We start from the raw sequence: 24,291 nt of genomic DNA on the forward strand, positions 1-24,291 counted from the left end.
TGATATCTTGCAGAGTTTTTTTAAGATGTAAGGGGAAACTTTATGTCTATGAATGAAAATAGTATATATTTAAAAAGATAATATACAAACATAATAAAATTGTTTATTTATGTTTTGAAATGAAATAAAGGTGAGTGAACCTCACAAAAGAGAAAAAAAAAAAAAAAACTCCTCTCCTATTGGGGTATTTATAATTACCTAGAATATCAACTTGAATCGCAATATTATTATTATTGTTATATTGAAATAGTCTAATCTAATCTGGTCTGTGGTTTAACAGACCAGATTGAACAGCCATTGTAAAAAGAAAGGGTTTTTTTTCCTTTAAGATCATATATACTTTTCTTAAATAAGTGTACTTGAAAGTGGATAAACTGTAACATTATCGTAATTTCGTAACATCAGTATGTAACCACTGAACAGTAAACTAGCAATATTGCATAGACTATGATAGGGCAATATTGCATATTCTATTCATCATTGGAAATAAAAATGAAATTTATGACGATGTTTTGTTTGTAAAAGACATACAAAAAATATAATGGAAAAAAACTTTATTATAAATTATGAATAAAATAATTGTGAATAATAAGCAGTGGCCTAGGAAACTAAAAGAATTGAAAATATTAAATTATTAAAAATGTATAGACATGGTTATTCACTTTGGTTATTCTGTGGTTTTAAAATAATTAAAATCTGTTACTATGTTAGTATAAAACAGCCTACATAATTATATTAGGTTTTTGGGTGTATTTTCGTTAAAATCATCTATTGACATTAGCGTTCATTGACTGAATACCGTATTCATTTTTTGGTATGAATGTTAAATACAATACACCTAGTAGGCCTATAAAATATTGATTTGGAATTCTCATTGTGGGAAGATTATTTCCTAAGTGTTGCAACAACGTTAAAGTTCTTCGGATGAGTTGTTCCGGCCTCCATGTGGACATCATCCAAAGTTGGTATTTTCTCTCCTTCGACACCTTTAAGATGAAATTTCTTGAAAATCGTCACTGTGAACATGCGCAGTGCTATCGGTGCAACCTTGTATCCGGCACATTTCCTCATACCTACGAAATACGACAAGCACGTATGTGACAAACGTAAAGGCAGGCATACACACCATACATTGTATGATGTGTATGACAGACAAAAGTATGACTGTGTATGCCTGCCTTAACAAACATATGACAGACAGGCGCACAGACACGCAAACCCATGTACAATACATTTACCGCGTAAAGGCCAATTTTCACAGACGAGTGGTAACGGTAATAAAAATATAGAATCTATATTATTCCTTATGACCAAGTTACACACAACGCGGAGCGGAAGGGCGGTTTCCGCTCAGGATAGATACAGATTCTACGTGAAACAAGTTACACGGTTTTCCGCTTACCGTTACCGCTCGTCTGTGTAAATTGGCCTTAACATGGAATGAACGCGAGTTGGTTGTTTATTTCGCGTAAAATTCGAGGTTTACTTTCTCTGGAAAACACTTCCCAGTTGGCAAATTTTGTAGATTACTCGATTGATTTCGCGTGTATCACACGAATATCACACGAGTTATTAAGTACTGTGTTAAGTGCCCTATGTATTTTGGAGCACACTTAATTGAAGTTGAAACTCAAACATAGTATAAATATTATCATAAATGACTGGATAGCCACTAGACACTGTTTACGTTTTGGTGATCATGCTGGCTTTGTGCGGAGAGTAATCGTTTATATTAATCGTGTTTTCTTATAATTGTAATAAAAAATATGGAAAAATAAATTAAGTAAAAACTTTATCTTTGTTTTTCCACTGTTAGCAGTGTGGGCGTATATAAAAAACTGTAGGCCTACGATTAAACGTGTCCGAAACTAGTAAACTAGTATATTTACCTGAGCCAAATGGCATAAACCCATGTGGATATTCTTCCTTGTCTACCCAACGATCAGGTTTAAAAAGGAATGGTTCTGGCCAGATTTCTGGATCGTGATGTGGTCCATAGATACTTGCGAAAACAGTAGTATCTTTCTTAACGCGATAGCCCTCAAAGTTGACGTCACTGTGCGGGCAGTGTGGCAGTATCTGGCCAACTGGTGACGCCAATCGTAAAGATTCCTACAGTAATTTGAAAGAAATAGATTAATTTCATTCAATTAAATGAAATCCGTTTGATATTGATAATTAAAGTGTAGTAAATGATGATTATGACGACAATAATGATGATTATGACGACAATAATGATGATTATGACGACAATAATGATGATTATGACGACAAAAATGATGATTATGACACAATAATGACGATAGATGATTAGAATATAATAATGATGACTGATGAAAATGTCGCCAAGGATTACCAATAGCAAATTAATCACTGTGCTATCAGAGGTGGTAAAGTGCACGCGGGCAAACTGTGTACACTGGACCTACGGTTTATAGTCCTTATCCGATAAGACTTGTTCCACCACCAGAACTAGGAGCGAGTCGTCATTTAACACATGCCGATATTGCTGGCTCTTTAGGTACGGTAAACGGCGTCCTCGCCTTAACCGCTCGGTCATTTGACTCGCTGTCAAGACAGAAAGTATAGAAATATGAATATATGTTATTGTCACAAACCTTGATAACTCTATTAACGTATGGCATCTTGCTAGTTATGATGTCATCTGAGATATCACCGTCACCCAAAACTTCGTCTATCTCATCGTGCACCTGACAGACAGAGAAACATTATTAGTTACCAACAATAAATGTAATATTTGCAATCGGAAAATAAAACCATGGGAGATAGGCCTTTGTTATCAAGGACTTATCGCGAACTAGCTTCATCAATATAATGTTTAGACTCAAATTACTTAATCATGGTTCCCACTAGAGACACAACGCAAGGACGTGGACGCAACGCAGGCAAGTTAACCAATCAGAAGCGACAGCTTGAATAATCTATCGCTTGTGATTGGTGGTTAAGTCACTTACGTTGCGCCATGTCCTGGTGTTGCGTTAAGCGTGATTCCCACTAGAGACGCAACGCAAGGACGTTGACGCAACGCAGGCGACTTGACCAAATAATCCATCGCTTGTGATTGGTCCAATCACTTACGTTGCACTTATACGTCCTTGTGTGATATGTTGCGTCTCTAGCGGAAACCACGCATTACGTTACGCTTACGTTGTGTCATAGTGGACACCGAGTTTTAGTAGCTTGTGGTTGAATTGATAGTGATGCAACTCTCACCTTGTTTTGGACATCTTCATGAGTCACTAACAAAAGAATAGTCCATTCTATCGCACTTCTCAGAGAACATATAGACGGGTAGAGATGTGTTGTGCCGTTGATAGCGTCATTTACGTCAAACGACGTCTCACCAAGATGTCCTAGATATCCATCTATAAGATCGCGGATGTTGTCTTTATCGAAGTTTTCACGATGTGATTTAATGTACGGTTGCAACGCTTCCTTTACGTCCTTGTCAGTTCTGCGAATTGCGCTGGCAGCCGGTGTGTACCAGAGCAGGCGCGAAAAGTTTACCGGATGACCGAAAAGACTATGGGTGTTATTACTAACAATAATCTCAGACAATTTTTTGAATTCGTCGTCACTGTACTCGAACCGATTGCTTCGGTTGATGGTGATCGAAAGGAGGATGTTGTTATTGGCTGTGTGGATGAGATCGACGATGTCGACCGTTTTATCTTTCTCAATGACGTCACAGACTGCATTCACTTCTCGTTTGAACACGCCTTCCATGTCTATGCTTTTTAAAACTTCGAAAAATAGATGTTTTCGTTCTTTGGCGTGTGGCAGCCAGTTTTCCCATGTGATGCTTCCTGAAACAAGAATATACAGATAATCTATGACATGGGGTTCACATTTTATCAAACATGCTTACCAAAAAAATCATCTCAACTTTGTTTTAAAACATTTCATTTTTTCCTAAGCAAATGTTTTTACAGTACATATTTTTCTTTTTAAATGTGAGTCGAGCTGACGAAGAACTAGTTGGATGAAATCTAAGATTAAACTAGTGTGACGTGCCTAAATAAATATGGTAGTGGTATGTCCAAATATGGTAGTGATATGACATCATCATGTCCATATATGGGCACTTCACATTTTTTTGTCACAAAAAGTTTGATAGTGTAGACAAGGCTTTACCTTCATATCCGATCTTTTTCAGTATGTACGGTCTCCATCTATTGTTAAAGTTAGCGTCATTATCAGAACCCGGTTTGAAGGCTGCTTCAAATTCTTTGGCTCCATTGATTAACATAGCCTCTCCCATCGGCCCCATACTGAAGCCAACCACACTACCGTATTCTTTAGCCCACTTTTCGTAAGTAACGTGGGCCTTCTCGTCCAATTGCAACAGGTTTCCAAAATAGCATACTTCTCCCGGGCCTGTTAATTTTTTACCAGGCTCTTCCTCTTGACCACCGTTACTTGCCATGTTGATACTTGTTTAAAACTATTCGAAACTGTCCTATGTTGAAAATACAGAAACATTAATTCATAATTAATAATTGGCAAAGAGTGGATATTCCGATTAAATGTTGATAATGTATATAGTATTAGTATTCTATTCATTTACGTACCCAAGTATAACTGGTAACGGAAGCAATGGTAGGTTCTCCTAGGCTATGTTAAGTCAACAACAAAATGGAACATGTCAAAGGACAAATGTTGCAGGTAGGGATCAACAAAACAAACTTAAATTACAATTTTCGGTCGTTTTATAACCAGGGAAGAGTGATAGCGTTATACACCATTGGTGGATAAAAGGATTGGCAAGTTCAAAGACCAAATTAAATCCTTTGTCGGAAATCGGGTTAAGTTGTATCAAGGTAAATTAATTGTAATAAAGGTCAAAATTTATTCAATAATTCTTTTGTTGTAATTCATTATGTCTGAACTTCTCTCAGTCCACCCATTGTAACTTTATTAGTTAAGTCCGTTGGGTCGTCGTACTTACTATTACAATTATAGTTGTAGTTATGTCAGTGAATTATTTATTTTTAGAACTTAATAAATTTAATATTAAATACATGTACCGGTATATAAATTCCAATAGATTATCGTATTTCACACAAGAAATAATACAGTATGACGCTTTCGATTTCGACCTAGAAGTAACAGACCTAGAAACGTCATGTTCATTCATTGTGCGCATGCGGAACAGTGGGACGTGGTCATCACTCTATTAGTCCTAGTTTTGGTTTAAATCTCTAGTCTAGAGGACGACTAGGTCAACGAAAACCGAAAGGTACATATTGTTAACCCGGATTTGTGTCTCGGCTAGTAACAGATCCATAATCTCTTTGAAGTGCGTTCAGCTATTGTTTTGTTCTACCGGTGGGGTATACTGATATAATAATATTCTCTAATAAAACGCTGATTTTGGCTAACAATAAAAGGTCTACCTCTTTTGATAGTGCTTTACAAAATGATATGTGTCTACTATCAACCGATGTATAATTTCTTTTGATAATCCATAATGCGGTTCACTGCATTTTATAGTCGTGTTATTGTATAAAACCGCTGTTTTACACCATATTATAGTGAGTGTTGTGTTAAAAAGTCAATAAACTGGTAGAATAAAATTGGTAGAATAAGCTACTCAGCTACGATTTCCAAGCACTATATACTGCGGTTGTGATAGTAGAGCTAAATCCAACACGATTGTAATGAAACGTAACAGTAGGCCTAATTTAAAAACATTATCAGCTAATAATTATGTTAAGCTCTGTCTACACTATCAAACTAAGTGTGATGTGACCATATATGGTAGTGATATGCTTAATGGTAGTGCTATGACATCATCATGTCCATATATGGGCACATTACATTTTTTGTTACATAAAGTTTGATAGTGTAGACAGATATTTACATATATTAAACAGTGACGTTAATTGGCTATGTTTACACGTCAGCTTATTCTGCGCTTAAACACAAACAAATAAATAAAATACCTAAAATAAAGGCCTATCTGAAAACTATCGGGGTTAAAGTTAATCGGCCGGAATAACACATAGCCTAAATTGACTTACCGGAGTAGTTAACTCAAGCGCGTGTATACACATTATTAGTGTATACGCGATAATTCTAGTCTTAATTCAACGCTGATATTTTTAGTATTCACTTAATGTATAACAATCTAAATAGCTGCTGTCAAGTGTGTCTGCTTGAAAGTCTATGGTCATCCTTAAAACTTTTACTGGTTGTGTACTAAAGTGTTAGTGATAAATATTAACATTATTAATACATATCAATAACAAATGTCAGACCGACGCGACACGTTAGGAAAAATATTGGTCAAAGTCTGATCCTAATAGGTATACAAATCAGTTAATCAAATTAATTGAACTAATTCAGATTGAAAGGTAATCGACAAAGAGTGGCCTCCATGAATTTTCAGTCTTTTGGCTTAGCATATGTTGTGATGTGGTTTTCTTTCTCCGTGTTCTAACGGATCAGCGGAAATCCCTAGCTCAGAGTTTCGAAATAATTATTATCCGGCCAAACAAGCACAGCATATGCTATCCCTAATACTACAACATCGCCAGAGAGTTTTGTTAATAATGAGGTACTTGTAAAGCCACAAAAGCATTAGTCATCTAGACTCAAGGTCTTTTTCATATTTTTCTAAAAGTATACTAGGCTTATATCATAATTAAATATTAATAATTAACAAGCTTCGTCACTTGTATTATTCATTGATATCATATCGTTTATAACGCCGTTGTAAATTTAATTTGTTAGTGGTTCGGTTAAATTCATTTATTTCCAAAACAATATATAATCATCTTCTGAATATTGCAAGATCGTGTGGAATACAAAATAATAAAGAGGTCTCATACATCTTAGATTTTCTGCGAATAAAGTTCATCAAATTCTTTTTTGATTAAAAATGTGTAAACGAAAACAGACATAAATTTGAACATATTGTACGTTTATTTAGAAAGTGCAACCCAAAATATAATGCCTATATTTGCTTTACATGATTATGCCTAAACCCCATTCAATGCAAATTACACAGAGGAGTGGCCCAACGGTAATACAAAATATAGAACCTATGTTATTCCTTATGACCATTCACACAAACGCGGAGCGGACGGGCGGTTACTGCTCAGGATAGATACAGATTCTACGTCGACAAGCTACGCGGTTTTCCGCTTACCGTTCGTTACCGGCCGTCTGTGTAAACTGGCCTTAACGAGTCAATAAGTTGTAAGAGTGATTACTGACCATTGAAATATCATGCATCCTCTAGCAATTTTTTAGTGCAATGAAGTAATATCATATCTGAAGTAAAAACCGAATGCGTGGCCTCTCAGGTATGTGGGCCTACGTCAATTAAATAGAGTATCTCACTATTTACAGCCCAGCGCACTTTAGTGCTAAATTCACGCACATAATGAACACTGTTATATCTTCACTCTTCCCTGCTTATATCAACACAATCTACGTCAAGCTAATGCCTATACAGATCAAACGAGCAAATGACATCTTAGCCACCTTTGGTGGTTTAACATCCAAATTTGCGCTGTTCGTGTGAACTATACTTATCTAATAGTAACACTAATCTTCGGCCCTTAATGGTCTTTAATAGGAGCAAAACATGAAAGTAAAATTGTAACTTACAAGAAACTCTCTGTATAGATTTATACTCGATTTCGTACACATTCACACAACAAAAATAGTATTATTTTTGGGTGCGTGCACACAGCTCCTGGTTTTTGAAAACTATTGTTAATGCCACAATGATAGCTGCACCTTCATAATCCGGAAATAATTATATTAGATCCCTCGATAGTATTATAATTATGTCAGTTAATATGGAGGGCGACATGATTTTAATTCACTTTTATTTCCGATTGCAATTATTATAATTCTTACCGTATCGTCTTCCGCGAAAGTAGAATTGACAATTTCTAACCGATTCTAGTTATTGGTATCATAGTATCATATGCAAATTCCGTGATACAGGATCACATAAAACTTTTATTAATGCTACGGACTAATAAAAATAATACAATTTTACAACTGTATATAGAAGGATATGTTTATGATCTGAAAAATGTAAACATATGGTCGATCGCTCGCAAAAAGTTATTTCAAGTTAATATTAACTCCGTTTTTTAAAAATGTATTACACATGTCTGCCAACAACTGTTGAGTCGCTATAAAATATTGTTTTTAATTATTAATGTTGATCGCCTCTACTACTGTATTCATTGTGAGGTTACGTTGGCGTTTCTCAAAATAAAATGTATTTTGTCGACGAACGAATTATTTATACCTGTAAGTAAGCGATTAAAAAAACGTGTTTGACAGCGAAATTTATTTTCGATTGTAGCAGGAGGATGAGTTTCAGAATGTTGCCGTAGCAGCATCAGTATAATATACATGTTCACACTACAGTATAACTTTTAAAGTAACAGGCGTTTCTGACTGCTGTTGTAGCAGCATCAGTATAACATGCATGTTCACACTATAACTTTTAAAGTAGCAGGAGTTTCCGGTTATCGCTGTAGCAGCATCAGTATAATGTGTGTTCACACTATTACTTATAAATAGCAGAAGTTTCAGTACAATATGTATGTTCACACTATAACTTTTAAAATAAAATTTTAGAACTGTTGCTTTAACAGCATCAGTAAAATATGTACGTTTTGTAGAACCATTTTAATTGTATAGTAACTATGGGTTCGACAAGTTCATAAATAAAGTAAATTTAAATAGACGAAAAGAATAAAACTCGTCCTGATTATCATATAGAAACCAGGCAACACTGGTTTTAAATTAGAAATGATCATGATTTATATACTTTAAAACTATAGAAATAAAATAAACTATCTGGCCATTTAGTCTTCATGTTGAGCAGAAGAGCTTGCAGTCTTCTTTGCAAGAGCAATTTCTTTCACCTGAGGCAGCAGTTCTATCAGAGTGCTTGCCACATCGTCACCAGTCTTCTCTACATCTGCCTTCTCACTGCCATCTTCAGTCTTTGCTTCAGTAGTATCTTTGATGGCACTGAGCTGCTTCTGAACCAAAGCCATGTAGTCTGATAACACTTTGTAATGGTTTGGAGTAATATGCGATTCTAGGAATACTAATAACTGAGGTATACATCTATAAAGACAGAAAGTGTTGAATACAGTTTAACTATGTATTCATTCATTCATTTCCTTTATTTCGGATAGTACATATTTCACAAGTAAATTAACAATAGCATTTTTCACATCAACAACCTAAAATGTCAATTTGCACCAACGGTGATGCAGGTTGGATTGTGGAATTACATTAACTATGGTTTTAATTAAACTATTACAATACGAAATTATAAAAAAAGATTTGTTAGATAGTTCTTTTTTCCTATATATTTATTTTAGGCAAGCCAAGATATGAGCACTGTAATTTCCATTATATTGGATAATAAAAGGAATATGTATCTGTATCTGTCATGATAGGGTGGATTTTGTGTAAACAAAGGGAAATATATGTTTTAACACTACGGCCAAATCCCATTCAGGGGACACTTTTTCTTTTTCGGGTCCCTAAAGTGTCCCTTTAATAGAGGTTCTACACACATTCTTACCTTCCAGGAGCGTGTACACAACAGTTACACATATTCTGTATGAGAATGACAACTGCTAAGTGCAGTGTCATTGCAGGATCTGACTCTTCTTTCAACTGTGCTATTAATGATTGTTTATGATTAAATAAAATGTTCCTAGAAAGATAAAATGAGTTAAATCAGACAAATGGTATCAATAAATGATTTTATAACACACCTAATTCTTGCAATTTGATTAGTCAATTAGGCATCATGTGTCATTTGGAATTAGCCCTATCTCATGAAAAATACATCTTTAATTATTTTATTCTATAAATATTCTACTCCCAATATATACTCCGCCTCGCACCAGCACTCACATTCTTCTAACATCTCTACACATCATGAATGTGTCACAGAGGGTGCAGTACCAGGTAGGCTGCCTAGCTTTTAAAGCTATGAACAATATTGCCCCTCGATACATCGCCCAACGATTTTCCACTGTTCCGATACACTCTATGAGGACTAGGGCTGCTTCCAGGGGAGACTTACTGGTACCCAAAGTTAAATTGGAATGTTTCCGGCGCTCTTTTATTTATTCTGCTAGTATTTTATATAATGTATTACCTTCTGTTTTGAAAGAATGTACCAATATTAACTCGTTTAAATTTAATTTTAAAAAACACATTTTATCGTAATTGTCTAATTGAATTTTTTTTTTTTTTTTTTGGATAATTATTTTTTTATATAATAGTTTTAAATTTAAATGTATATAGTAGATTCGTATTAGTTAAGTATAGTTTTATATATTTTGTCATTTTTAAGAGGGCCCCTGAATATCAGCTGGCCTGCGGGTTCAGCTGGAAGGGTTACCCTCTATAAATAAAGTTGAAAAAAAAAAAAAAAAAAAAAAAGAAAACATAATTTTTGTGCTGCACTCTGAGTAAATTGTTGTAGTCAATACAACACAATTATTACTAACCTTTCTTTTTTCTTGTCTACTTTCTTCAAAAGAACATCACACACATTAGCTGTCGACTCTAAACTCTTTAGAAAATCAGAAATGCTCTACAAAATATTAAAATACACCATTATTGTATAACTTTGGATCAAATATCACTATAATTTAATTACTAATAGTTGATATTATGAATTACCTAATAAGGAATCGACTAAAAGGTTACTTTAAAAATGAATCACTATTATTATTGTTTAAATCATTGTTTAAAATCATCATTATCATTAACATTATCTTTATGTTTTACCTTGGCATTCAGTGATGTATTTAGTTTTGTGAACTCAACTTTCATCTCTTCAGGAATCTTGCTCAGAATTTTCAACCTCACCTGTAAGAAAAATCCAATAATTATATTTTAATATAATAATTATATTCTAATACAATTATTATATTAGAATATTAAAAAGATATATATGTTGTAGTCATAACACATAGACAGGATATCTATCTGTCTACACTACCAAACTTTATGTGACAACAACATGTGATGTGCCCATAATGGACATGATGATGTCATATCACTACCATATTTAAGCATATCACTAACATATTTGGGCACGTCACACTTTTTTTTTAAAGAGAGTATAGACAGACCTTTATACAACCAATACCTTTATTGATCTCTGATTATACAACTGGTTTTATTTGACTTTTGTAGTTTAAAATATAATAATTGAGAAAAAGATTTAAACAATTATATTTACATACTTCGTGTGTGACATCACTTGCTTCCACGTTGACTAGATTATTCTCAGCAGCTAAATAACTGAATAGATGATTAGTAATCTCAGTACATATAGTACGCAGTAGGTACTTCACCAATTGACCTCGTAGGTCATCTGTGGGGGAAGATCAAACATTAGCATTATACTGAGTACTGGAGGAAATAACCCTATGTTTCTGTATAGCCTAGATGCAAGTTCAAAAACAAACACAGATAATATAAAATGTATCTCCAAAATGCAAGCCATGGTGAGAGGATAGGATTCACACTTTTAACCTCTTTGTCAAGAAAACTGTATGATGTACCAATTGTAGACAATAGTACTAACCTTCAAAAATAGATATATTTTTCTCAAACATTTTGACACTGGTAAGCAAACCGTTGACTTTCTCTTGCACTTCTCCATGATTTTTACGTCTGGATGTGTGGTCTGTAGCACCGGATAGTGAGCCTATTGCTGCTTTTAACTGTACTTGGTATTCTGCAGTTAGTGGCCTGTGGAGAAATAAAATTCAATCAAACAAAGGATGGCTTGTAAAATTTTAAATTAAAAGGCAGTGTATGTTTGCTTGAATGTCCATATTTGGTGCTTTAATGACCATATTCGGTGCTTTAATGACCATATTTGGTGCTTGACTGTCCATATTTGGCATTTTAATGTCCATATTTGGCGTTTAAATATCCATTTATGGCACTTCTACAAGAATACAGTTCACAAGTTAAAAAACTTACCTATGCAAGTACTGCGCTAACTCTTCAATAAAACTCTCAGGACATTCTGATAAACGGTCTTGTTCTTCAAGAAAACTTTGTATCTCTTCAACTTTCATGAATGGTATCTCGGTTGCTTGTAACCCTAGAAAAAATCAATAAAACTATTCTTATAAACAAGACAACATATACTGAAATGGGAAGAAAAGTGTACATTTCCAAGATGATGACAATGATGATGGTAGCACAAAGTGATACAACACCACCAAAACAGGCAGCATGCTTAATGCTCTGTGACTAAAGCTCTGTCTACACTATCAAACTGTATTTTTTTAAAAAATGTGATGTGCCCATAGATGATGTCATATCACTACCATATTTGAGCATATCACTACCATATTTGGGCACATCACACTTTTTTTGCCAAACTAGTTTGATAGTGTAGACAGAGCGTTAGTAACATATTTCTTGTACTAGTTTTGAAGTAAAAATTTTTCTAATTACCTCCAGGCATATCTTCCTCTTCTTCCTCCACCTCTTTTCCTCTATGATGTTTTTTCACCTTTCTTATTTTTACTTCTCTTCCTCCCATTCCACCCTTTGAACCACCCCCTCCTCCTCCGCCACCACCCTTTCTTCTTCCTTTTTCTTCCTTTTTATCTTTCTTTCCCTCGTGTTCTGTAGGTCCAAATGCTTTCTTATCCAATTGCAGAAATATGTTTGGAGAATTTTTTGCAGTCTGTAGATAAAATAGATGATACCTTTTACTTACAATTCAATTGTATTCTACATAGTCAATGTTTCGTTGACATTGTCCCATTAATGGTAAGCCTAGCTTTCGTTAGCAGTTCGTTAGTACAGACTATCTCATTGGTTTAATAAAAAGAAAGAAATATTATAATTAAATTTAGATTAATTCCATTTTATAAATCAATTAAAAAAAATTGGTTAAAATAACATCATTATGATTAAGTTAAAAAAACTCCCAAAATCACACTTTTTTCAAACCATACCATAACATTTAGTTTTAGTTATCTGTGATGCACCGTGACATTTTTTGATAAGGCGCAATATAAATGGTGTATGTATGTTTCTAAAATTAAATCCTATGAAATGAAATGTTTAAACTGTACCTTGTCAGCTTTCGCAAGCATTGGTTTCTCAAATAATGTTTTACACTCAGTAATGAATTTATCACTAGCCACAATACTATTACTGAACACCTTAGCACCGCGCTTAGATTTGAGTACATGATTAAGGCACTGGTTGGCATCCATTGTGCTGAAACATGATGGCAGTAATGGCTGCAAATAAATAGAAATATTAGTTCAATTAGATTCTTATTTTATAAAGGTCACAGGTCATACTTATACTTAATGTATTCTCTCATCTACCTGTTTCACCTATGTATTCAACCTCTTGTCTGAACATATAAGGGTTTAAATGATTATAGTATAGTCTACTCATTTTTATTTCATTTGAAGAACATTTATTAATTTCAATAATAATGTACATATGATATAATTAAGACATTTTAAAAAATATTATTGGGTATCATGTATCAGAAGAAAAAAGTTTCACATGCAGGACCCCAAACAAAAGATTGGAACAATCAACTACAATACAAAACAACAAAAAACATTTCTGAAAAAAAATTGATTTTACAGTATAAGTTCCCAATACCTAACTCTCTGAAAACCAGAAACTCTTACTAAACCAAACTTTTCTTGAGGTACAAATGGTAAAAAAAGTCTTTTTTTACAATTAAAAACACATTCGAAATACAATTATGTTTATTACTAGGGTCTGAGATTCCAAAATAAAAGAAGTGTATTTGAATAGCATCATTTCTGGAAAACCAGACTTATTACCATGATTATATAATGTCAACAACCCAAAAGAGTGACATATATACCTCACCTGTAAACATGACAAATTTATCTTATCTTAGGCCAGCACAAAGAGAGTTGACTGTACAAGTGAAAATGAATACAATATTTCAAACCTACCTCAACATCAATCCATGATCCCGTGTCTAATGCCTCATCAATGCTGCCCTCTACCTGGTCTAGGATTCCCGAACCTGCACAACTTGATGACAGAAACAGAAGGTTTTGAGACTTGAACCTTGTTTTGATATATCCTTTGGCATCAGTAAGACCTAATCTGGTTAAGGTATCATACTCTGAAAAAGATTGTTTAAAGTGTTCTTAATATTTAAAAAAAAATAATATGGGTACTATACAAAGAACTGAAGGGATGGCACTGCCGTATTAGGGATGATGATATCGATTTTAACACTTCTCCACAGTTTTTTTCCTTAGTGTTTTTATTTTTATGGCTTTAGGCATATTTGACCAAGGATTACCAATAATAAATTAATCACTGTCCTATTAGATAGGTGGAAATCCCTTGAAACAGGGGCTTTGTGAACCAGTTCAACAAATGGAAAAAATTAATAAATATATTTTACCAAAGTAACCATTCTGTTTGTAGAAAGAATCGATCCAGTTGTTCTGTGTCTTTGAATACATATCTGGAACGTAAGTTGCTTTGTCTTGTTTACCTCCGACGAACGAACCTCTAAGTCTGCCTTTTTTTATTAATTCATTCAAAACGGCTGGAAAAGATGAAAAACATATTTTCTAAACTAGAGTTTCAGCGTGGTATGGTGGACTATACCAGAATCCATGGTTCAAATCTACACTCTGTTGTACAATTTCCTCCATCCCTTAAGCTCTGTCTACATTATCAAACTTTATGTGACAAAAAAGTGTGATGACATCATATCACTACCATATTTGGGCACATCACACTTTTTTGTCAAACTAGTTTGATAGTGTAGACAGAGATTTAGAAATCATAGGAATGCAATAACACAATGCACATTTTGTTATCTGTACTTACTGTAAAATAATTTCTCTTGAAAACCAAATTCGGTGAGCACATTATGAACTTGGACAGGTCTGAAAACAATACAAAACATGTTTATAATGAATATTCATAATATGTAAATTATACTTTATAATCATTAACATTTCAGGCAACAATAGACATTTAAAGCAACAATATTAAAAGTCTAGTAAAGTCAGCCTTATGACACACCATGTGTCTCCACTGTCAACTATACTTTATTTCCTTGGAAATTTCCTTTGGAAACACATGGCATACTACAAACTTGACTTTAAATAATGTTTATTCACCATGCAAAATATAGGAAAACAACGAAAAAAAGTTAAGAATATAAAACTAGATATACTTTGTAACTGCACTAAACACTCCGCATATCTGAGCACTATGTCTGGCAACAAACGCAGCAGTGAAGACAACTCCACGGTCATAAGCATCCATCTGTCCATCTATACGGCGCCCTAATTCTTTCTCCACCAGCTGCAAAAGGAACAGGGCTAAATTTAATATACCATACTGTACATCCAGATAAATTCTATACAGTTATTAAATTATTCCCATAACACTACTCGATTAACTATATGCTAATGTTCTTTCAAGTTGTATATGTACATAGCGCTATGAGCGCCACTTGGGTGGAGGATAACGGCGCTATAGACATTTTCATTTATTATTATTTAGTTTTCACTGACCTCAGTTAGGTAGTCACCAGGTAAATCGTAAGTAGTAGCTAGTTCTGCTATTGAGATCTGCCCATTCTCTTGTAACTGGTCATTGATTTTCTCTGCTAACCTCTCGAGATACTCTCTATAAGAAAACAATATAATTATGTTATTAACCATCGTCCACATAATCAAGAACCATCCTATCGGTACAGTACTATTTTGTCACTAACTGTGTTGTTATATTGTTCTTTTGTTAACTGTTGCAAGAAATCATCAAAACTAAGGCTGAGCCATGACATTTTGTCTTTTAATACTTACGTGTTAATAAGTTGTCCTAGAATCAGGTTTACATTCCGATCATTCTTCACAATTTCATTAGCCTTTAGCTCCACATGAGTAAAGTCAACATTAATAATCTGGTCAAGAAAAACAATAAGAAAAATAACATTAACAAAAGGAAAATATATATTTTATTAACTCTAAAGCTTTGTCTACACTTTCAAACTTGTTTGACAAAAAAAACTGTTATGTGTCCAAATAAGGTCTCCGTCTCCTTATATGTGCACATCATATTTTTGTCACATAAAGTTTAATAGTGTAGACAGAGCTTAAGATTTAACTTGCGAAATGACTATATGTAGGGTTTACAGACCTTTATAGACTCTTCACTAAAAACTTTATTTAAAAACGCTTCTGTATATTGTTTGCGCAAAGTGATTGGAAAAGTTGGTTAGGCCATGAGGACATGAAACGTAAATTTGTAAATTGAACTAATTGCATTTTATTTCTGCTCTTGATGGTAACTTCTGTCATGCAAAGTGTATTTTTATTTTATCAATATCATAATTTTATTTATTTTTTTATTAAATGCATCATACCTGTTGAAGATCCACAAGGTTAATCCTTCCTGTATTAAAAATTAAATTTAATCAATTAATTAATATAAATATTTATAAATATTTAAAAATTACAATAAAACAGTATTTATTTCCACATATTAAGAGTTCAACTTGTTATGTTCTCTGACAAGTAATATAAATAATTGTTTGAAAAGAATCAACTCAATTACCCCCATGAACAATTAATTCATCACTTATTTCCTTGGTTAGCTGGGATGGGGTTAGATATTCTTTGCCGTCATTTGTATAGATAACATTTAGCACACTACTTTCAACAAGTTTGGTCACAATTTCGATACAGTTTCTTTCAGACAATCTGTAAAAAAAAGAACCAAAATCAATTGATAAAAAAGTGCCCAAAAATAAAATGTGATTGAGGGCGCTATGTACAAAAAATCGTACATCAAAGAGCGCCGTGAAAAGAAATTAAACCGATTAAAAACGGTAAATACTGACATTTTATAATTTAAAAAGACAATTTTATGAGATCTAGGTAGGCTAGTCTTAGGGTCTTAAGACTTAGGCCTAGACTATTTAGCCCTATAATCATTTCAAATCGGTAAGGCCTAGCCTAGCCTACTGTACAGTTATTAAATCGTTCAAGCCTGATTGATTGATGATGAGCCACCCACCCACCGCCGCCGTCTTACTGTGTGTGATGATGATGTGAGGCGGTTGAAGGCCTAGCCTAAAAATGGGACATCCATATTGAAGGAAAGACATTTTTAATTAACTTTCATTGTTAAGTTACAAATAAATGACAAATGCACAAAACACCATACTTTGCTGCTGTGGTAGAAAGCTGTGCTCGTTGAAAATCTGCTGCAAGCCGTTTCACTTCTTCCCATTCGGAACTCGCCATGTTGTTATTATCGTGTCGTCTGCTCATAGGGTTGATGTCCAGCCGTTTAAAAAAAATAGAGGGAAGTCAGAGAAGAAGAAGCCTACTCTCGATTTTATATGCAAACTGTATGAGGGCGTTTTTCTTGTTACCTGGTGTCGATAAACAAAATCATTTGTATTGTGTAAGAAAAAACACTGTTTATTTGATTCACCGTTTATTTATATTATTTAATTGATAAAATATTATAATAAGTTTCTGATAGTGTCATAAATGTATTCAATTGAGTCATACGTATAATATCACGCATAATTTTTCTAAAAGTACTAAAATTGAAGTCTTTATCTAGCCTCCTCCTAATAATCTAGGCTAGCCTAGGCCCCTACCCCATGCACTTCACTTGTCATGTCTTGATCAAAAGTTCAGGCAACTAGGCTAGGCCTAGGCCTATAGTATAGCACTGGCTGAAAAATAACATAAACTAGCTAGAAAGGCTAACTAATCATAATGTATTTTGCACTAGCCTACCATACCATAACCTATCATTCAATGTTTTTATTTTCATTAATTTTAATGTTTGTTTTTTATTTACAATTCATTACTAGGCCTCTAGGCCTATATCATTTTCACCCCATTTCAGAATAAGATGGAAACTGACTTGCAGAAGACACAAGTACCAATAGACAGACAAACCAATTCAAACACCAAAAGAACTGGATCAACTGAGTCATTTGGCAGGACTAGAACTAAGTTTCTAAATGCTCCAATTCCTGAAAACCAAAGTGTACAAAAGGTGAATGAAAAATAATGGATAAATATTGTTTGAACTGGGGGTAGACACGAATATTAATAATAATAAATAATTACGAAAATATTAAAATCTTGTCTTAAAAATCATCATGATCTACATTGAAATAAAATTCGTAATATCAGTGACACTACTTTGACCATGAGAAGAAAACCTAAAACATGAGCCATGTGATAGGTAGGGTAGCCATCCATTTTGTTCAGTAATTTATAAAAAGGAATTTTATTTCTTTTCTTTTTATAGGAGAAACCACTGAAAAAAGGTAAAAATAAACTGAAAAATAAAGAAAGTTTTACTCCTTTTGAAGAAGAGGAAAAAGAAAAGAGGCGACTTAATGAAATAAAAGAGGTAAGTACAGTACCTACAAACCTTTCTTTATTGCTAACTAAACTATATATCTGGTTACAGACACATATTATCATACAAAGATTAATAGCAAGTGGACAAAACAGGACAGATCTTGGTTGCTTTTGCTTGTTTTATATTCTGTATATATATATATATATATAAATCTGTAAAATAACGATTTTCTATTATTATTTATAATGGGTCTGATGAATTACCCCATTAAACCACACCATATCTCAATGTATTGAGGAGATTGAAACCTATAAAAAAATGTTGAGAATGGACAATGGTGAGTAAAGCCATTTTCGATGTGGTTCAATGTGCCTCGGTGTAGTATTTCGTTGGACCGTTTATTATTATATTATACTATTTGCTGTTCTTCATTGAAATCTTCACATATTCTTTGCTATTTCTGCTGCTTAGTGCTTTATCAATAGTAACAGTCAAAAGGAAGCTCATTCAAATTTAAAAACATTGCTTTTGGTAAGATATTGTGTTTGTGTAAATATTTGTGAACGGAATGCTGTGTTTTTTGCACCAGTGAAAGATTTCATGATTGTAGAAAGCACAGAAAGCTTTTCTTGAACACCATAATTAAAATCCCGAACTATATCCATTGTCTTTTCCCATGAAATTCCTATGCACTATGTTTCCCTAACTATTGATCCTTCCAACAACCCTCCCACACCCCTTCCTCATTTCTGGATCTGTGCTGTGAAAGTAACATTAAACCACTTGCACTAAAGAATCTTGCACATGAATGATTACTGTAATTTTTTATGAACTCTTTATTTATGAATATTAACTAATTTAACTTCAACAAACATTTATTTCATCAAATGCCATACAAATAATACAGAGCATGAAATTGAAGACCAACCTAGAAGGACAACTTACACACAGTTAATATTGAATGTTTGTTGATCTTTATTTTTTCAGAAACACATGCGAGTGTTAGATGACTTAACTAAACTGAGAAATCACTATTATGATGTTTACTTGTCAGCGCTCACAGAAAAAGTTGAGGAGCAAAGAAAGACTATTAAGAAAAGAACAGAGAAAATTGAAAAGAAACTGAGAGAAAAAGAAAAGGTGAGCGTTATTCAAAAACAGCTTATCTCATTTAATAGGGAGCTTTGGATTTGCGACGACCCAAGGCCTAGGACCTGTGTATATTGTGTCATCAAGGCCTAGGAACTGTGCTTATTGTGTCACTCTGGAACATTGATTGAGGAAGCACATCCAATTCCCACAATGTCCTATGTAATCACAAATTGAAGGCTTCCTACTGTTTCTGTGTTAATATGATCATAATGTTTAATATATGATTCATTTATTTTTTTTGTTCAACAGAAAAAACAAACACAGCTTTCTAGAAAGAAACATGAACGATCCCAGAATATAGATGATGATACATTTATTAAGGAACTGTTTAAAAGTCACTGGTATAACGTAAGTACTTTTGTTGATAATTTGATGATAGTTTTATGCAATCAGAGTTTTGAGAATTATATTTTTTTTCCTCCAAGACTGTAGGCTACTGCTATAATATAGGATGCTTAGAAATTACACTCTCTTTAAAAAGTTAATTGACTTAATAATGTTTAAGAATGCACAAAACCTCTAAGTGCTTCACATTATTACCCCGGTCATGTTTGGATCAAACACATTTGGAAACAAAATGTTATAACATAATATACCAGGTACCCATTTGTACATCTGGGTGAAGACAGATTTATAAATTTTGTTAAGATCATGAACTGCAGCCAATCAGATAAATATTCATTTTTTTATTTGTATAGGTGCTTATACTTGAAGAGCAAATGAGAAAAGATGGGAAAATACGAACAATTGAAGATTATGATAAATTCTGGGAAGACATTTTGCGACCAGGAATCCATAGTGACCGTACACTTGGACCAAGTATGGAGGTGGAATCTTCACATATGACAAGTGGGTTTGATTGAATTAGAGAAAGAAAAATGTTTTATATTTGTCTGTTATTAGTACAGAAGAATCTTAAAACAACAATAATTAGTTGTTGCTTTGTTGTCCTCAATTTTAGAAGGATCACATGATCATGAAAGTCATACATCTTCATTGCCATCGACACAGACAGTGGACAACCAACCTCTTCTACCAAAAGAGTTATCATTTATTAGAGAAGACACAGAATTATCGAAGTCAGAACGACAAAGGACATCCAAACAACTGCAGAAAGTGAGTTTTTGTTAGTAGTCAGTATGTATTGCTATGTTTGCATGCTTAGAGAAAAAACAATATAAAAATGTTATGTCTGAATCATGAATGTAAATTATTTTTAATTTGAAAAAAAAAATCTTAATGTTCCCAAAAATGTTTTTTTTGTCATCAGCTTAAATCCACAGCATCATTCCTGTCAGCTCCTGTAAAAGGAAGACGGCAAGAAGTACACCCTAAGGCGCTAGAACTTAATAAAAAATATCCAAAGGTAAGGTTTGTTCAATAAAAATAATAGCTAATTCGTGACAGATTTGGTGGTCAGAAGCTAGGTATTGTAGACACTACAGCCATTTATTATATGTGATGTTTTTTATTTTGTCTTTAGGCACATGTTGAAAATTAATCACTGTACTATCAGATAGGTGGTATCCCGCTGAACAGGGGCTATTTTGTGAACCAGTTCACCGGGGTAACCCCCTACTTGTCTACGGTTTATAGTCCTTATCCGATAAGACTTGTTCCACCACCATGTTGTTGGCTCTTTATTTACGGTAAACAATGCCGCTGCATTAGCCATTTGACACGCTCATATGTTGATCTGACTTATCAATTTCAGACTGAGATACCTCATCTCCGTATGTTGGACATGGATTTAGATCCGCCAAAAGAAGACCCAGAAGTTGTTCAGATGAGGGAGGAGTTCGGTGCTAGAGCTCGAATACGAAACCAGAAAAGGAAAACCGTCATGGATATGCATGAGATGTCAATTACCCATCAGGCTGCGACAAGCAGGTTTGTATACAAAATATTGGTCTAACATTTTTTACTTAAAAAGGTTTTTCTTAATAACAAAAATTCTTTTATTTGGTTTTTTTTCTTAGGATTTTTATGAATCATCCAAAATTTCTAGCTAGACTTGAAGGACCAGACCTTGATGATGTGGTAGGTTAAAAGGAATCTTTATTGTTTGAAGTTTTACATGGCAAAATCAAATGTTGATATAAAGTTTGCAGTACACCACACATATATAGTTCTGAAAAGAACTGTTGAGTTTCTCAATGTTTCGATCAATATACTCTGATCATCCTCAGGAATGAGACAATCAAAGTATATTGATCGAAACATTGAGAAACTCAATAGTTCTTTTCAGAACTATATATACACATGGTGGACAGGAATCTTTCTTTTCTATTTGTTGCTTAAGTTTATTCAGATATGCTTTTATTCCAAAAGTTTTAGTGTCATGCTTGCTTGTTGATTTCTTTAATTGGGACGTGACTAAAAGGTCACCATTACATTAAAGATCATGTCATATTGTTTTATTTGACACTAAAGATTATATAACATAATACAAAGTAAGCATGGTCATGCCTGAGTCATTAACCTACAGTATGTTGTATCTCATTAACTAAGGTAATATCAGGCCTGATAGTATCTTGTTAGGCCTCATTGAATCATAGCCACATTAAATGTGTTGAATGAGTGTGAATGAACATTTGCTAGACATTGTTAAGCTCTGTCTACACTATCAAACTCATGCTATCTAGCCTCAAATGCAATGTTTGGCATACATCCCTTTGTGGTAGAGTCTAGAGACTCTATTTGCATGTTGAATGCTACCAGGAATAGTCCAGTGTTTGCAACTTTATGAGTTGTACATGCCAGATGCTAATAGTATTTATGGTTTTTACATGGCTGGATGGAGCTGTAATGTCTGTATGACTGCATACATTTTAATAATTTGTAAATGTTTCTAATTTTTTAGACAAGTTCTGTAAACTACATGAGTAATCCTCCAGAATCTATATCCAACACGATACTGCCAGCAATCAATTGGTCAACTGACATCCAACATTCACGGGACATGAGACAATTTTCCAATAGTGTTATTGAGGAGCATCCTGAAAGTGAAGAACGTGAAGCAAGGTCCGCAACCTCCTCCAGCAGAGGGAGTAGCGCCAGAAGTTCAAAAAGCTCTCAACATTCGCATCGTCTGACAGATACAGACAGGTGGGATTATACATCAATTTATCTTCTTCCATCTTTCTATTTCATGCGTAATTTAGTGATAGTTCATGTTTAATATTATTAAGTATTTTATCTCGATATGACATTTTAAGTCCATCAGTAATAAATATATTATTATTATTTAACTTTTATTGCATATATAAAATAGTAACATAGAACCCAGATAAAAGAAAAATTAAATATGTAAAATAAAAACATTTGTTTTCTATGTAGACTTTAGTGTTTTAAATCTAATTTTTCTCACAGATATAAAAATGATATAAAACTATCTAAACCAGTATCTCGATTACCACTTACATGGGAAAGTGTTTATGACAAAGGTGACATAAAGGTAAACCTGAAACCATTATATTACGCTCTGTCTACACTAACAAACTTTATGTGACAAAGAAAATGTAATGTGGCCATATATGGACATGATGACATCATATTACTACCATATTTGGGTATATCACTACCATATTTGGGCACATCACAGTTTTTTTTGTCAAACTAGTTTGATAGTGTAGACCTAAGGCCTAACTGTGGCAAATATTGTTAAAGTCCCATGCTAGTATAATTTCACCCTCTAAAGTGGGCTAAATTCTGACACAAGACACAATTGCATTGTATATAGTATAATCCTCGCCCATAACTTTCTTTAAATTTCATATCCAGGCCCCATGGGACTATACTCAGGTCATATATGGTTGTATTGCAGTTATATATGGTTGTAGTGCATATACTCCCTGTAATAACATTGTATGCTGCTCAAAGTTAAATCATCTCTTAATAATGTTAATAAAACTCTGTTTAGATATATATTATATATAATAATTTCACTCTTTCCTGATACATGTTAACACCAGTTCATTAACTATTTTAACAATCCCAACCAAATTTAATAGCATAAATTTACTTTAATTTACAGTCATTTTATGTCGTTTTTTTAGGAAGCAAAATGTCTGAGTACATTATGGACAAACTATGGCAAAGAATTACCAGCAATAACTTGAATTTTCACCAGAGAGAGATTTCACCACCAACAATTATTCCTTATTATGTGTATTTATACAATCATCATATATCATTTATTTCGCTATTTCAAGTGCATACAACATTACAAAGAGTACAACAGTAAATCAATAAGGCAAGATTACCTAAATTAATGTAAAAGTTTCAAGTTTATTGTTATACAATATACAATATCATACAGAACATAAATTAATAGATATAATTGTGTGAGGAGGATGCATTAAGCCAAGGCTTTAAGTTTGGTCCTCCAGATAAAAACAAAATAACAGTCTAGAACAACATATAAAACATTAAAACTTCATGTATGTATATATCTAATATTTCATAGATATCATTTAATGTGATTGAACTAGAATGTGAACTAGAATGTGTTCCAGAAATATATTTTTTAATCTAAACAGAAATACTATAGTCTATTCGCTGATCATATTTCAAATTGTAATATTGAATACGAATAAATTTAATTGAAGTGAAATTATTTAGAATCTATGCATCGCCTGTTTTTGTTTACAATGGTTATAAACAATTTACTTCATAATTCAACTAATACTAGAGACGCAACGCAATGAT

General features: G+C 33.4%; 3 protein-coding genes across 8 annotated transcripts; 1 reads left to right on the top strand and 2 right to left on the bottom strand.

The window, feature by feature from the left end:
- Positions 1–539: 539 nt before the first annotated feature.
- On the bottom strand, positions 540–8,098 carry LOC144849240 (cytochrome P450 1A1-like). 4 transcript variants are annotated; one of them, XM_078706306.1, is made up of 6 exons: positions 7,639–8,098; positions 4,156–4,475; positions 3,235–3,827; positions 2,619–2,711; positions 1,890–2,112; positions 540–1,073 (listed from the first exon to the last, which is right to left on the bottom strand). In XM_078706306.1, the coding sequence occupies exons 2-6, from the start codon at positions 4,445–4,447 to the stop codon at positions 886–888; spliced, it is 1,389 nt and encodes a 462-aa protein (XP_078562432.1). In that variant the 5' UTR covers positions 4,448–4,475; positions 7,639–8,098; the 3' UTR covers positions 540–885. The 4 variants fall into 4 exon arrangements, with proteins under 4 accessions (XP_078562432.1, XP_078562430.1, XP_078562431.1 ...); XM_078706304.1 differs by having other exon boundaries at positions 4,156–4,480; positions 7,639–8,096; XM_078706305.1 differs by lacking the exon at positions 7,639–8,098 and adding an exon at positions 7,463–7,609 and having other exon boundaries at positions 4,156–4,480.
- Positions 8,099–8,663: 565 nt separating this feature from the next.
- On the bottom strand, positions 8,664–17,370 carry LOC144849239 (E3 UFM1-protein ligase 1-like). Its single transcript, XM_078706303.1, has 18 exons — positions 17,263–17,370; positions 16,651–16,796; positions 16,460–16,488; positions 15,900–15,997; positions 15,609–15,723; positions 15,266–15,396; positions 14,914–14,972; positions 14,480–14,626; positions 14,016–14,191; positions 13,140–13,310; positions 12,511–12,745; positions 12,028–12,151; positions 11,624–11,790; positions 11,280–11,410; positions 10,819–10,899; positions 10,536–10,621; positions 9,596–9,730; positions 8,664–9,129 (listed from the first exon to the last, which is right to left on the bottom strand). The coding sequence occupies exons 1-18, from the start codon at positions 17,367–17,369 to the stop codon at positions 8,862–8,864; spliced, it is 2,406 nt and encodes an 801-aa protein (XP_078562429.1). The 5' UTR covers position 17,370; the 3' UTR covers positions 8,664–8,861.
- Positions 17,371–17,472: 102 nt separating this feature from the next.
- LOC144848078 (uncharacterized) lies at positions 17,473–24,173 on the top strand. 3 transcript variants are annotated; one of them, XM_078704755.1, is made up of 13 exons: positions 17,473–17,505; positions 17,962–18,114; positions 18,373–18,477; positions 19,417–19,569; positions 19,831–19,929; positions 20,280–20,430; positions 20,543–20,697; positions 20,852–20,947; positions 21,296–21,471; positions 21,561–21,621; positions 22,445–22,689; positions 22,954–23,038; positions 23,640–24,173. In XM_078704755.1, the coding sequence occupies exons 2-13, from the start codon at positions 17,968–17,970 to the stop codon at positions 23,700–23,702; spliced, it is 1,536 nt and encodes a 511-aa protein (XP_078560881.1). In that variant the 5' UTR covers positions 17,473–17,505; positions 17,962–17,967; the 3' UTR covers positions 23,703–24,173. The 3 variants fall into 3 exon arrangements, with proteins under 3 accessions (XP_078560881.1, XP_078560880.1, XP_078560882.1); XM_078704754.1 differs by having other exon boundaries at positions 17,480–17,498; XM_078704756.1 differs by lacking the exon at positions 17,473–17,505 and adding an exon at positions 17,626–17,644.
- The last annotated feature ends 118 nt before the right edge of the window (positions 24,174–24,291 follow it).

Source organism: Antedon bifida, chromosome 7 (genome assembly GCF_963402885.1).
Source record: "Antedon bifida chromosome 7, ecAntBifi1.1, whole genome shotgun sequence".
NCBI lineage: Eukaryota > Metazoa > Echinodermata > Crinoidea > Comatulida > Antedonidae > Antedon > Antedon bifida.

Excerpts from the sequence above, each read along its gene's own strand:
- LOC144849240 (XM_078706306.1), bottom strand. The coding sequence starts at position 4,447 with ATGGCAAGTAACGGTGGTCAAGAGGAAGAGCCTGGTAAAAAATTAACA. Across the intron at positions 3,828-4,155 it reads GAAAAAGATCGGATATGAAG|GAAGCATCACATGGGAAAAC; the intron begins GTAAAGCCTTGT and ends TTCTTGTTTCAG. Across the intron at positions 2,113-2,618 it reads ACGTTAATAGAGTTATCAAG|GAATCTTTACGATTGGCGTC; the intron begins GTTTGTGACAAT and ends AAATTACTGTAG.
- LOC144849239 (XM_078706303.1), bottom strand. The coding sequence starts at position 17,369 with ATGAGCAGACGACACGATAATAACAACATGGCGAGTTCCGAATGGGAA. Across the intron at positions 14,192-14,479 it reads CAAACAGAATGGTTACTTTG|AGTATGATACCTTAACCAGA; the intron begins GTAAAATATATT and ends AATCTTTTTCAG. Across the intron at positions 13,311-14,015 it reads GATCATGGATTGATGTTGAG|CCATTACTGCCATCATGTTT; the intron begins GTAGGTTTGAAA and ends ATTTATTTGCAG.
- LOC144848078 (XM_078704755.1), top strand. The coding sequence starts at position 17,968 with ATGGAAACTGACTTGCAGAAGACACAAGTACCAATAGACAGACAAACC. Across the intron at positions 18,478-19,416 it reads GACTTAATGAAATAAAAGAG|AAACACATGCGAGTGTTAGA; the intron begins GTAAGTACAGTA and ends TTATTTTTTCAG. Across the intron at positions 21,622-22,444 it reads GACCAGACCTTGATGATGTG|ACAAGTTCTGTAAACTACAT; the intron begins GTAGGTTAAAAG and ends CTAATTTTTTAG.